Consider the following 14,215-nt stretch of genomic DNA (forward strand, 5'->3'; position numbering starts at 1 on the left):
GTGTCCGGGCAGAATGATGGGGGCGGAGATGCTCCTTCAGGTATACTGGACCGAGGCCATTTACATGCAGAGTCCATTCACATACCGGTAGCTCTCCACATTTGCTGGTTATGCGAAAGAAGTCACCCTGTATGAAAACAGTAGTGCTGAAGTTGGCAATGATCATGTTTTTGCAATCAGTCACAACCATGGGTTTTCAGCACCGTCTATCATCTAGTTTAGCAGTACTGTGGCTGGGGAAACCCAGCCGGATGGGCGGGGTATAAATAATAAATTATTATTATTAGTACTGTATAGTTTAAAAATGATGTGTTTCTTTTGCCTACATATCTTGGAGGAGGGTTTTGAATATATGGTATCTTGGATATTCCATATGGGTTTGTAGGGTTTGAATAATGTGTCATAAAAGTTTGTCTGTATATTATATATCCTTAAAAATTATATGCCGATGGATTGTAAAAAGAAACACCTCTAAGTGGTTTTACAAAAATATAAAATAAATATTGAAATTCATGATAAAAAGTTAAAAACAGGCATTTAAAAGCATTTGGAATATGACTAAAATCAACAGTAGCTAAAATGAGGTAAGACACATGTAAATTGTACATGTCTGGATAGGTTTGCCTAAACAAAAATGTTATAAATGTTCGATATTTTAAGTATTTGAAGGTTCAGTATATGGACTTCGTAATATTATTTTGAGGGTAGTATTTATTTAGTAATGTGGTTGTCATTTTACACATATATTGACATATACCAGTGAAAACTCATGAACCAGAAGTGGTAAGGAAATTCTCTGGACCTAGAATACACTAATTAGATAGAGTACTTTTAAAACAGTTGAAAATAAAAGTCATACAACAGCAGTTTCACTTCTCCCATTGTCATACAGTACTTGACCTTGCAGATTTTTGAACCACTAAAATCTCCTGATAAGACCTCTTTTAGCAGAGATAAGTGTAAGATAGAAAATGAGTGTACCCACGACAAACAGCAATGCCTTTAATCACACCATGTTCACCTCTCTAAAACAGCTGTTGTCTCTCAAAATGCACCAAGTTGTCTCTTAATCTGTAGAGAATTGGTCTGTTTGCCCCCAGGCTGTGTTCCATGTTGCATCATACAATTCAGACCTTGGTATTTCTCAAAGCCATAATTTTATGTGCTTCAGTTACAGTCTTTTGGATAAAATGCTTTGGGCTTTAGTCAGCCTAAGGTTAAGTATAGGTCCCAATGATGCTGAAATCTGTTCCATTCAAATAGGAGGGGATAAGAATTTCTTAATTTTGATCGGAGTGTCTGCTTATTTAGGTAGTTAAAGGTAAAGGTAAAGCAACTCCTGACAGTTAAGTCCAGTCACGAACGACTCTGGGGTTGCGGCGCTCATCTCGCTTTACAGGCCGAGGGAGCCGGCGTTTGTCCGCAGACAGCTTCCGGGTCATGTGGCCAGCATGACTAAGCTGCTTCTGGCGAACCAGAGCAGCACACAGAAACGGCGTTTACCTTCCCGCTGGAGCGGTACCTATTTATCTACTTGCACTTTGATGTGCTTTTGAACTGCTAGGTTGGCAGGAATAATGTTAATAACCCCCCTTAATTAAAATATAGGTGATGGCTTGCGTCCAGAGGTGTCATTTTGCTAGAACAAACCCTAGACTTGCATAATTGGAAAGTCCCATGCTGATTTTGCCTAACTCAATATGTTCTCCAACCATTAGCACTAGTGCATATAGGAAAACCCTTCTTGCCACTTCATTATGCTGGGGTTGCGTGCTCATCTCGCATTATTGGCCGAGGGAGCTGGCGTATAGCTTCCAGGTCATGTGGCCAGCATGACAAAGCCGCTTCTGGCAAACCAGAGCAGCACATGGAAACGCTGTTTACCTTCCCGCTTCCTATTTATCTACTTGCATTTTGACGTGCTTTCGAACTGCTAGGTTGGCAGGAGCTGGGACCAAGCAACGGGAACTCACCCTGTCACAGGGATTCGAACCGCCGACCTTCTGATCAGCAAGCCCTAGGCTCAGTGGTTTAACCACAGTGCCACCTGGGTACCCAAGTCTCAAGTACAGGCCCAAACAATTAAGCCAAATATCATTTAGGTTTTCATATTTTAAAAATGTTTCTTTTTCCCTGCCATAGAAGTTATTTTTAACTACAGTACAGATTACAGATTCCATAACTTACCCATTGTGCAAGGCTTTCATAGGCTATATTTAATCTTTACATTTCTTGAGGCGGGTGGTGGTATAATTTGGCACATACACTGTTGGAATCTGCGGTTAATGTATTTGAGTTAAGTTGGGTTGAAGCTTTCCCTACTCTGAGTTGAACTCTGATTGGGGATCTACACAATTGGTTCCAAATTTATTGCTTGGTGTTGATTGTGAGTCAAAAAGCCCAATTATAGGCTGCTGGGTCTCAGTACCTCATTTGGGCCCTTAAGTATGGGCTTGTGGACTCACTCCAGTCCTTCCAATATTCTTCCAGTCTTGTCTGTATTTTTCCAGGTGGAAAGCCCAGGATAGCAGCATTCATCCAGCCCTGGGGAGTCCTGAGCAGTGGTAAGGGCCTGTGGCATAGCTCTGTCTCTGATTATGTACTTTGTTGAATGTTAAATAAACAGAATACAGGATGTGGAGGGAGAATGACCGTCCCTGAGAAATGAATGGAAGTTTTCTTAGTATGCAAGGGGAAATGTTCTGGTGCTGTAGACTTCCAGTGTGGACAAGGAGAAAATAAGCTATCCATTGGCGCAGCAGGAAAGCTCTGATGCACACACTCTCCTCTGATTTCCCAGAACTCCCTGGTCTGCTCACTCTTTTGATACACAACATACAGCGTGTGGCGATTTTGAATTCTGCAATCCGTTTGTGTGTCTTTTCATTTGCAAGTATCTAAAGAACCATTCAACTTGTTCTGTATGTTTTAGGCTGGTGTTTTTCAACTAGCGGCCCTCTTCCATACTACTCCATGGCAAACCACCTTTGAAGACCGAGACTTTTAACAGCAGTTTGTGATATAGCACAGGGCCACGCCCAACCCTTTAGCGCAGTGGTCCTCACCCTTGGGCCTCCAGATGTTTTGAGACTACAATTCCCATCATCCCTGACCACTGGTCCTACTAGCTAGGGATCATGGGAGTTGTGGGCCAAAAACATCTGGAGGCCCAAGTTTGAGGACCACTGCTTTAGCGTGCCCAAGGTGGCTCCCGACCACATATGAGAAAATCCTAAATAGCCACATTTCTTTAGAGCAGGGGTGTCAAACTCAAATTCATCGGGGGCCGCATCAGCAGTTTGGTCACCCTCAAAGGGCCGGTTGTATCTGTAGGACTATGTGTCCACTCTTTATTATCATAAATTATTGTCTCCATTAATCACAAACATGTATTCACTTTCCCATCTCTCCTGAAATTGCCTTCCCTCTGCATCAACTTTTCTTTTCTTGGGCATTTTTGAGTTATTTGATTGTAGTTTATGGTCCTTATACCACTGTAAAGTGACACGGATATATCCAAAGTCTACCGCTCAGACTTTTAAGCAGAATAATAAGCAGACCCCCCCCCTATCATAGAATCATAGAGTTGGAAGAGACCACAAGGGCCATCCAGTCCAACTCCCTGCCAAGCAGGAAACACCATCAAAGCATTCTTGACATATGCCTGTCAAGCCTCTGCTTAAAGACCTCCAAAGAAGGAGACTCCACCACACTCCTTGGTAGTAAATTCCACTGCCAAACAGCTCTTACTGTCAGGAGTTTGATGAAATAGCAATTTGCTGAGTTTTGTTTTAATTTTAGTAGAGCACTGGTTTCCAAGGGATAAACAAAATGATGAGTTTGGTCACGTCTAAGGTTTGAACTCATAATTCAATAAAAGGAGACCGATAAATTATCACATGCGAAGCTACAACAGAAACCGTAAGCACAGATAATTCTGTGTCAGCACATAGTCAAACATACGTTGGGTTTTTTTCACTGCCAAAGCAAAGAGACACACCAGCTTTGCATGCCTATGTTAAATTCCATCCCTGCTGCTGCAAAAAAACTCAATTCCAAGACCCCATGGCCCTGCCTGGATGTGTATCCTACTTTACAGTAAATAGTTCTCTGTTGGAAGGAGTCCTCTATTTGAAATGCTGTCCTGCCCATACCTAGTTTAAACATAAAGAACCATAAGAAGGGAGAGCAGAGATTCTGAAGATTAACAATCAGCACTTGACCAGGCAGACTGAGCATATATACCTGGTCACAGCTTTGCCCGCTATGGTGACATTTATTGTTTTTCTATTTAAATTAGTAATTGTTTCTGAATTAACATTTATACATACGTAAATTTTAGGCAAATCTGTGTTCTCTTTTTGTGAGTGTACCAATGGTCTCTGTGTGTATCAATGGTCTTTTTTCTCCCCTCATGGTTCCTCATTCACCTGGAACTTTAGGATCAGGTGCATATTCTGACCACCTTCCATACATTTAGGTGACCTTGCTCTTGAGGGGGAGGTGGTATTCCTTCCGAAAGAACAGTGGCTTTCAAAGTGTATTCTGAGGGATGCTGGGGCTTCTTTGAAATTTACCAGAGGTTTGTAGTGATGGACAAGATTCCCTGAAAGACAAGGGGGGGAAGAAGGGGGGAATATTTGGATGCAGCCTTATAATCTGTTACACTACTTGCGTGACCTCATCGATTTTGTCATTCACATGTGTTGCTTAGGGGAGTTTGGATTTTAAATCGCATGATGGAGTCACAAGCAAAAATCATCCTTGTGACCTTATTCAAAATGACATTTGAGCATGGAATTAAGTTGCTATAAAGTTGGCAAAGAGATTGGTGCTGTTTCAGAATAAATTGCATGTACTTAGTTGGCGTCTAGGGTTATTAGCAGAATGGCTGCATGCCCTGAATTTGGCTGAGGAATTTGCCATCATTACAACCCTTTTTCAAGACATGTTTATTTTGCTGTAATTAGGAGACTGGCTGCACAGATGCACCTGCTTTTTAACAGCACATTTATATAGGATTCTTCCTTATGCCTGATGGGACCTCAACAGCACAAGTACAGGCTAAGAAATATGCACAGGGAGCATATTGCTTTGCATTTAGCACTGCGAAGGGGGTGGATTCTGCCTGCAGTGCAGAAGAATGGGAACCTGTCAGGTGAACACGCTTAAACTATAGGGATTTTTGAAAGTAAATTTCATATTTACAGCAGCTAAAACAAACAAAAATCCCGGCCTCCGGCCCGCCCGCTACTCTGAGGCACTTGGGAGAAGTGTGAATTCTGAAATACAATTAATTTTTGGTTTGTGTATTGCTTCCAGAAGCACAAATTAGGTAGGTTCACATTGCAATGTAAACTGAACAGTATTTCTCCTCCACCTCTACCGGGTATTTCCACTACTTTCCCTCTTACTCCCTATCCTAGGGTGACCTTGGGCTAGTTCTCAGCCTAACCTACCTCACAGGGTTGTTGTGGGAATAAAATGGGGAGGAAGAATACAACACCTTCAGCAACTTGGAGAGAAAGTGGGATATAAAGGCAATAAAGAAAATTGAAGGGGGCATGTCTAGAGACTGCTCCCCTGAATGACCTGCCCCTGCAAGGAAGAAATACACACACAGGACTCCTTCACTTCACAAGATACTGTACACTTCAGACTGATGCCAACTGTGCCAAGGGGTGTGGACAATGCACAAGATAAGAATGCAAACAAAAAGGAGCCCCAGCCAATTGCAACTGACTGCACAATGCATGTTCTTGTTACACTCCTCCTTCGAGTGCACCCAAGATGTATAAAACATGGACCTCCAGCACACGGCTGTTTTCAAACAAACAAAGAAACACACACACACACATCCCGACATGCTTCGCTGGCAACTGGGGCGCCTGTCCAAAAAACACACACCCTGAGGCTCCGCTGCCCACGTAGGCAGAAACACGAGCAGCCAACGTCAACGTGCATTTCCTTCTCTCTCTCTCTCTCTCTCTCTCTCTCTCTCTCTCTCTCTCTCTCTCTCTCTCTCTCTCTCTCTCACACACACACACACACACAACCCATTCACATGATACGTGTCGCGCACGGGCGGTCGCCGAACCTCGCTCTGCCTGGGTGGGCGGTGGCGGGGGAGGAGGCGGAGTCTCCCCTTCCGAGGGGGTCCGAACCGGCTGCGAGGAGAAGCTGCCGAGGCAGCTGCGGCAAAACGGGCGGCCAGGGCCCTGAGGCGGGCAGCGCCGCGGCCCGCAGGCGCACCGGGGCCCTCCGCCCTCCGCCGCCTCTTTCTCCTCAGGCCCGCCCTGGCGCCGCCTCCTCCGGCCCCGTCGCAGGAGCGGAGGCGGCGGCGGAGACCCCGCGGCCCGGACGCCGAGCGCCGCCGCCGATGCTGTTGCTGCCGCCGCCGCCACCATTTTCTCACGGCGTGAGGGGAGGAAAACGAGCCCCCGCGTCGGCCACGCCCACCTCCTCCATATTCATGAGCCCATCCACCGCCAGCCTCCTCCTCCTCCGCTGCTGCTGCTGCTTGTTGTGACGGTCCATTAATGCGCGCGCCGCGGACGACAGGAAAAGGCCCGCGCCGCCGCTGGAGCCCCGCCCACTTCCCCCCCACATCCAATAGCCAAGCGAGGGTGGGTCGGCCACACCCAGTCAGAGGAGCGGGCCGTGAAGGAGGCTCCTGCTGTTGCTGCTGCTGCTGCTGTATATAAGTGACGCCGCAGCCGCTGCCCTTTCCCCCCACCCCCACCCCAGCCTTCACAAGCGACGTTCACTTTTTGCGCTGGGTTTTCCCGTTTCCCTCATGTTACACGGCTGCTGCTGTTGGGGGCACAGGCGCGCCTAAGTGAACGCGCCGGGCCTGGGCGAGCGGCCGGTGGGCAGGCGGGCGGGCCACATCGCGAGGTCTGGCGGCGGGCGGGCGGCGGGCCACATCACAAGGTCTGGCGGGCCGGATTTGGCCCGCGGGCCTTGTGTCTGACACCCGTGCTTTAGAGGGTGGGAGAGCAAGTTCACAGCCTAATTGGAATACATCTGTCATGTCAGAATCAAGGGACAGGCAGAGCTACTGCATGAGTAGTAAAATGTTTCTTCTATTCCTCTAAACAGTAATGATGCCTGCCACATGAATAATATTAAGTAGCTTTAAGATGACTGGTCTTGCTATGTAGTGCTTAGCTTCAAAGCAAATACGTTCCCCCCATCTGTATATTTTCAATATATTACCACAAATTGCAGTTTTGATCTTAAAACCACATATTTAAAGTAGCACAAATGTACCAAATGTTGGCACATGACACATCTAACGCACATGCCTAATGTAATAACACCCTCTAAGCTTTCTAATTTTAATCTAGGTTGTCCTGAGGTAACTAATCTCTAATACCAATTTTGCACAACCAAACGATCACATGAAAGGTCCAGTTATTTGAGCAAATTGATGTTGACGATAATATACAGCAGCAAACCTTGTGAGCTAAACCACACTGATAATGTTCATGCCTTGCATGTTCAAGGTCTCAAGTTTAATTTCCAATCCGTTAAAGCAGGTGGAGGAATCAGTGGGCTGCACACGGCAGCTGCCAACAATGTCCTAAAATCAGGTGCCTCCCCCTCCCCACAATTTACTTGCCATAGTGCTTTTCTCCCTTTGGTGTGGGAGCATTGCCAGAAGGTCTTAATGCAGGGGTCCCCAAACTAAGGCCCGGCCCAATTGCCTTCTCAATCCGGCCCGCAGATGGTCCGGGAATCAGCATGTTTTTACATGAGTAGAATGTGTCCTTTTATTTTAAATGCATCTCTGGATTATTTGTAGGGCCTGCCTGGTGTTTTTACATGAGTAGAATGTATGCTTTTATTTAAAATGCATCTCTGGGTTATTTGTGGGACATAGGAATTCGTTCATATATTTCTTTCCCAAATATAGTCCGGCCCACCGCATGCTCTGAGGGACGGTGGACCAGCCCACGGCTGAAAAAGGTTGCTGACCCCTGTCCTAATGCATATAAAATACAGAAAATGTTTTTATTTTTAGCGGAATTGGGGTAAGAATCACAAATGTTACCCTGCCTACTTTTGCCTCAGGCCACACTTGCCTCTTACCCATGGCCCCGTCCACCACTGACATGCCCCCCCCACCCGACTGGACAGTGTACGGGAATCAGCATGTTTTTACATGAGTAGAATGTGTCCTTTTATTTAAAATGCATCTCTGGGTTATTTGTGGAGCATAGGAATTCATTCATCCCCCCCCCAAAAAATAGTCCAGCCCCCCACAAGGTCTGAGAGACAGTTGACCGGCCCCCTGCTAAAAAAGTTTGCTGACCCCTGTCTTAATGTATCAAAAGTAGGAAGGAGGGCTCAGTGAGAAGGAAAAGAAACACTTAAGATGATTCCCTGAGGAACAACAAGACACAGTGCTTGCTCTCCTCTCATCCCCAAAACAACCCATCTATGCCTGCTCTACAGAGGCACACAGAGAGTGCTGTGCGCCAGCATCTGTGGTGAATGTGTCTGTTTGGGTTTGTGTGTGGTTCATATGGGGTCAATGCGTGACCTCTGTGTGTGCAGTAGCTGTGCCTATCAATGGCATTCAGACCTCAGTGGGGCAGCTGACTGCAAATGCAGCCCTTGGACCAAAAGGTTTTAGCTAACCATTGACTTAAAGGTAAAGGTAAAGGGACCCCTGACCATTAGGTCCAGTCGTGACCGACTCTGGGGTTGCACGCTCATCTCGCATTATTGGCCGAGGGAGCCGGCATACAGCCTCCAGGTCATGTGGCCAGCATGACAAAGCCGCTTCTGGCAAACCAGAGCAGCACATGGAAACGCCGTTTACCTTCCCGCTGTAGCGGTTCCTATTTATCTACTTGCATTTTGACGTGCTTTCGAACTGCTAGGTTGGCAGGAGCTGGGACCAAGCAACGGGAGCTCACCCCGTCACAGGGATTCGAACCGCTGACCTTCTGATCAGCAAGCCCTAGGCTCAGTGGTTTAACCACAGCGCCACCTGGGTCCCGCAACCATTGACTTAAACTATCTTAAAGAACAGAGATACGGAATGTATCCCATATCCTTGGGAACTGCTGCCAGCTGGGGCTGGAAGGAGAATCGGGCTGATTCAGCAGAAGCCAGTTCCTTCCATGTCTCTCCAGCCCTCCCCCATGCTGCAGATTCTGCTGTGGCAAACTAGTCATACAGTAACAGATACAGGGAAGCCCAATTCTCACTACATAGACATGTGCCTGAAAGGGAGATCTATCTCTTCGCTTCTCTACCGAGATTGGAATGAAGATCCCCCCTCTCAAAAACACACACACACACACACACACACACACACACACACACACACCCTATATCCCTGGTGGGTATGATCTCCATGGCAGAGGGAAGAGATAAACCTCCCCTTACGATGTGGCTTTGCAGTAAGAATCAGGTTTCCCTGCTCCTGTCATTAGCTGCATTAAAGAAACATAGTTGCTTGCATTTTATTTAAGTTACAGTGTTACTTGGCCCTGATAACAGACGTGCCAGGGTCACAATGCAAATCCTGTAACTTGGGTCCAGTTGGGAATTAGTACCTGCTGGTAGACAAGTAGAGCTGTTGCAGACACAGCCTAACTCTGCTTAGTTAAAATAATTTGGACGTCTTTTGACATTTTGCTTTCATAAGTAATCTAATATCAGTGCCATCTGATTCCCACAACTGCACACAAGGTAAACGTATTGTGGCAGTAGCATATCCCCCTCCCCCCAGTTCTAACGATAGTACACTGTATCCCTGAAGGATTTGTTGTCTCCAGAAGCATGTTACTAGATGTATATTTTCCCTTCTTTATATGTTTGCATTCAGTGGCTAAGCTGGAAGGCATAACCGGACATCTGTTGTAATAGAATGCTGTTATGCCTCTAGAGTATTGAGCCACAAATGTTGACTAACTTCAACTAAACAAGAAGAGGCAAGATGCTGGTATGTTAAGCTCTGGGGTATGCATCTTTTTCTCAGTATTTTGGATAGCAGAAGATGAAATGTCTTTGAACATAAAAGTACATTGAAGTACAAAACAGTAAGCAACTCACTGGATTATTATTTTTTACAAAAATGACAAAATACAGATATTGTAAACATAAGGTTTTGATATGGTGTGTAACTGGTGTGATGAAAATGCGAACCACTTGTTCAAATCTCACCCTGTTTTATAAACACATTTCCAATGTTAGCCATTGGAAGACCCATTGAAATCAATGGTTTCATTTGCTGTTGAGGAAAAAGCTGCTTAAGTGGTCAAACCAGTATTTTGTTAACTTAATGGCGCTAGCAAAGTCTGAAGTCTGTTAAGCATCTTTTTGCATGACTGAAGACACCATTATCTCTAGTGCAGGGGTTCCCAACAAAATTTTCTTGAGGACCCCTCATTGAGCCGCTATTGTGACAAGGACCCCCATTAATTCCTAATCCTAAAATTAAAAAGTGAGAGCCAAATTAAGAGTCTTTTTATATTTTATATTTATACGTTTTTTACAGTTACAACAGAGTACTCCATCAGTATACAGTTAGTTTTAATTTTCAGTTCTTAATGAGATGAACCACTTTTTAACCAACGGTCCATTTTTAACTACGCGAACTGTAGCTTCCGCGAAAAACAACGCTTTGTTTGCAAACACTACTGTTTTGCAAAGAGGCAGCACGTGTCAGGGAGGAGAGAGGGGAATGGAGAAGACAGGGTACCTGCGCAGTAGCGCACAAATGAAGCCGACGCGCGCAAAGCATCTTGGGGAGGTGAGCGTTAGTAGAATGCGCGCGCTGCCTCTTTGCAAAACAGTAGTGTTTGTAAAGCGCCACCTAACGGCATACAGCAGAACTACTGCCTCTATCTAATTCTAGTTTTGCGCTAGACTCTGCTCATGCAGGAAGCGGCCAAAACAAAAAATCTGTTATCATACGAAATATAGTTAATATATTTTTTTATTCTAATAGCATCTTGCGGACCCCTCTGGCATAGCTCGCGGACCCCTGGGGGTCCCCAGACCACCTGTAGGGAACCACTGCTCTAGTGGACTTCATTCCAAGGAAAGCAAAGCTCAGATACTTGCTTGCACCCCCAAAATAGTGCATGTAACACTATGTTTCCTAGTACTAGTGTCCTGGGTGTCAACTTCTACAGAATGCATTTTAATATAACATTGTTCAATGCAACACTTGACTTGAGGCTGAAGGATTAAGAAGCATAATTGTATCAAAATATTTAAGACACATGCTTACACAAATGTATTTTACTGGCAAGTCTTTCTTGAGCTGGCAAAGGGTACAATGAAGGCAACTTGACAGTGAAGAAATGAAGGTATAAAGCTTGTGCTAACACTGGAAATAATAAACCAATTTATTTCTAGTATATACTACTTCCACATGGGCTCAAACATAGCTCTATTTCAACCTGTTTCCACATTAATCTGTGACTTGGGGAGGGTGGGAATGCACAAAACCCAACTTAAATACATTTAAAAATCATTTCTCTCTCAAAGTATTTATTTCCAAATGTATTTACTTAATACTGTGTCAGAACATTTGAGGAGTGACAAAACAGGTGGGATATATAGGTTTCAATCTCCACATTAGTCCAGGACTTGCTGATCAGGTCAGTTTGTATTTGAATTCACTACAAAGATACCATCCCTCAAGGATCCTTAACGGCCACCTGGTTTAAAGCAATGTGTGCTGTGGGACATTGCTTTTTCAGGAGGTTTTCATTACAAAAAACAAAATGTGTGTCTCTGTGTGTGCATGTGTGAGATATACAAATATATTTTTGCGTAGCTTGTTTTTCTTGCACTTTTAAAAAGCCTAATCAATGCATATTTTCAAGTGGTCCCCAGGATTAAAAAAAACAACCATCTACCTTTTAAGGCAAGTTTTATTTTAAAAAATTGAATTTTTAGAGTAACAAATCACTGTTATTTGGATAAACTAAATGAGTTTGTCAGATACATTGTATAACCTGGGTGCTGCTTCTTGCCTCTCAACCTCCAGCTTTTTGAGAAAATAAATGTGTGGACTTTTAATGTTGACGAAATGCAGCGTGTGCATATGTAGCATGTGTTTTTGATTCCCAAAGAAATTCTGTCTCTCTGTGTGTGTGTATTACAGCGGTGTAATTCTCAGGTTACAGAACAAAATCAGATAGATCAGGGATTATGTATGTGTGTGCCCTAATGCAGATGTCACGCTTTGTAATCTTCTCCTGTGAAATCCCTCATGCTTTAATTAGGTACATAAACCACTGATTTTGATACTTTCAAAACACAGAAAGAAGTGTATCAGTAACTTTTAGATTATTATTTAACTTACTTAACTGAGCATTTAGGTGTTTTCTCGTATGTCTTATAAACATACTTCATTGTTTCCATTTTTAAGCCGATTATTGAGTTAGTTCCAGAATGTGTATACCGCAATATGCTACAGAATAAACAGCCGTAGTTTTCATGCTGGGATTCTCTTTATCAAGAGAAATTAATACTGCCAGGGTCATGTTGATTTTGTTGTTCTGCCAGTCTATAGCAAATGGCTTTGGTTTTGAAGGATATTGGGCCAATCTCTGCATGGCTTTAGAAATTCCCAGTTCCTAATAGTTTCCAACCTCCCAGGCTTGGTAAACATGCTTGCTTTGGATGAAGAAACACACTTTATCTCGTCAAGCAATGGAATGTGTTTTGGTTTTGAAAATGGCAATATTCACAGATCACCTACCAGAAAATATGGTTTCTAGTATGTGCTGTTTATAAATGTACATTAGTTGTGATTTAACTGGAGCTGTTCTTGAACTGTGTGTGTGTGTGTGAGAGAGACAGAGAGACTATTACAAGGACACTCTCTGGCTTCTTTTGTTCCCTCGGAAAATGGTTATTCGGGGAAGTTACAGGCCAGCTCGGTTACACAGCTTCTCTTGCTGAAATCATAGGAAGTTCTTTCTGTCTTTGCAGTCTCCCAGGGCTTACAACATATAAAAATATGCAATTACAAAGACAATAAAAGTAGTCAAAAACAATGAAAACATCAAACAATTCCACTTAAATCATAAGATCTAAAGTAAAGATACAAAAAATAAACCTCAATAACAGCAACAACCCCTCCACACACACAAAAAACCCTTAAACAATATACCACTGGCCAAGAATTTACTCATAAGCCTAAGCTTTTGTAGGTCAAAAGCAGTCAGGGCCCTCAGGTCAAGTGGGAAAGGGTCTGCAAGGCAGGGAGCAGGTCTTGCAGGACTCACAGCCAAGATCCTATGCCACACCCTGACCCTGTCTAGAAGCATTACCTACAGAGAAGATGCCAATATTTTGTGAACCATTTCTGTTATAATAGTTTCATTTAAATTAGCATATAATAATTGTTTGGTTTATGAAACAAGAGGCTTCAATGAACCTAAAGAAGACTTTGATTTAAGGTGCAGAACAAGAACATGATTCCTAATGGCACAGAAATAATAGCAAAAATATTCCTAAATAAATTCAACATGCAGAAGCTATTTTTGCATGCTAAATGGGGTGTGTGGGGAGCAGGATATTACAGTCAGTCCTGCTTTCCCTCCCAGGTGTTGTCTGCATAGAAACTACACACAAATTCCACTTTCTCTCCAGCACCGAAAAGCAGGATTATGATTCACAACCCAGGACCCTATGCAAATATTTGGGTCCACATGCAATTTCTATGCAGATGGTTAACTGAACATGTAGAGAGAGGGACAGAGATTACACATTTTGTCTTTCTCTCCACATTCAGTGCAACATTTGAAAAATGTATTAGTCTGCATCTTAATTAGATGTTACTTTAGCCTAGGGCTGGGTAAACATCTTTAAATTCCAGATTGTGTGGTGCTTACAAGAAGATATAATTTTGTGGCTCTTTCTATCCATGGGGGTATATATGTGTATGTTTTGGACCTTTAACTGATAATGGATCATTTTTAATGGAAAGAAAAATAGGCAGCAAGGGTTGATATGGATGGAGCCAAAATGTTACTAGAAGTGATTGATTTGTTATTTAGTTCCCAGGAGCTTGAATAAGAGGTCTGTTGAAACCATGGCTTGACAGTATAGGCTACATATACAGTCGTACCTCGGGTTACGAACACCTCGGTTTGCGCACAGTTCGGGTTACGAACTGCGCAACCCCGGAAGTGTTTTTGCCGCGTGCACGTGCGCAGAAGCGGCGTGCGTCTGC

The 14,215-nt window shown here is 43.9% G+C and overlaps 1 protein-coding gene across 4 annotated transcripts in view; it reads left to right on the forward strand.

The window, feature by feature from the left end:
• Window positions 1–14,215, forward strand: part of MAGI2 (membrane associated guanylate kinase, WW and PDZ domain containing 2) — a 598,953-nt gene that overhangs the window by 51,923 nt on the left and 532,815 nt on the right. For 2 of the 4 annotated variants that reach the window (XM_088676954.1, XM_088676956.1), the window contains exon 2: window positions 2,511–2,564. The exons of the other annotated variants lie outside the window; for them this stretch is intronic. In XM_088676954.1, coding sequence (XP_088533080.1) covers window positions 2,511–2,564 — 54 coding nt within the window. The remainder of the gene's footprint in view (window positions 1–2,510; window positions 2,565–14,215) is intronic. 4 annotated transcript variants of the gene reach the window in all.

This window comes from Zootoca vivipara, chromosome 9, assembly GCF_965207765.1.
Source record: "Zootoca vivipara chromosome 9, rZooViv2.hap1.1, whole genome shotgun sequence".
NCBI lineage: Eukaryota > Metazoa > Chordata > Lepidosauria > Squamata > Lacertidae > Zootoca > Zootoca vivipara.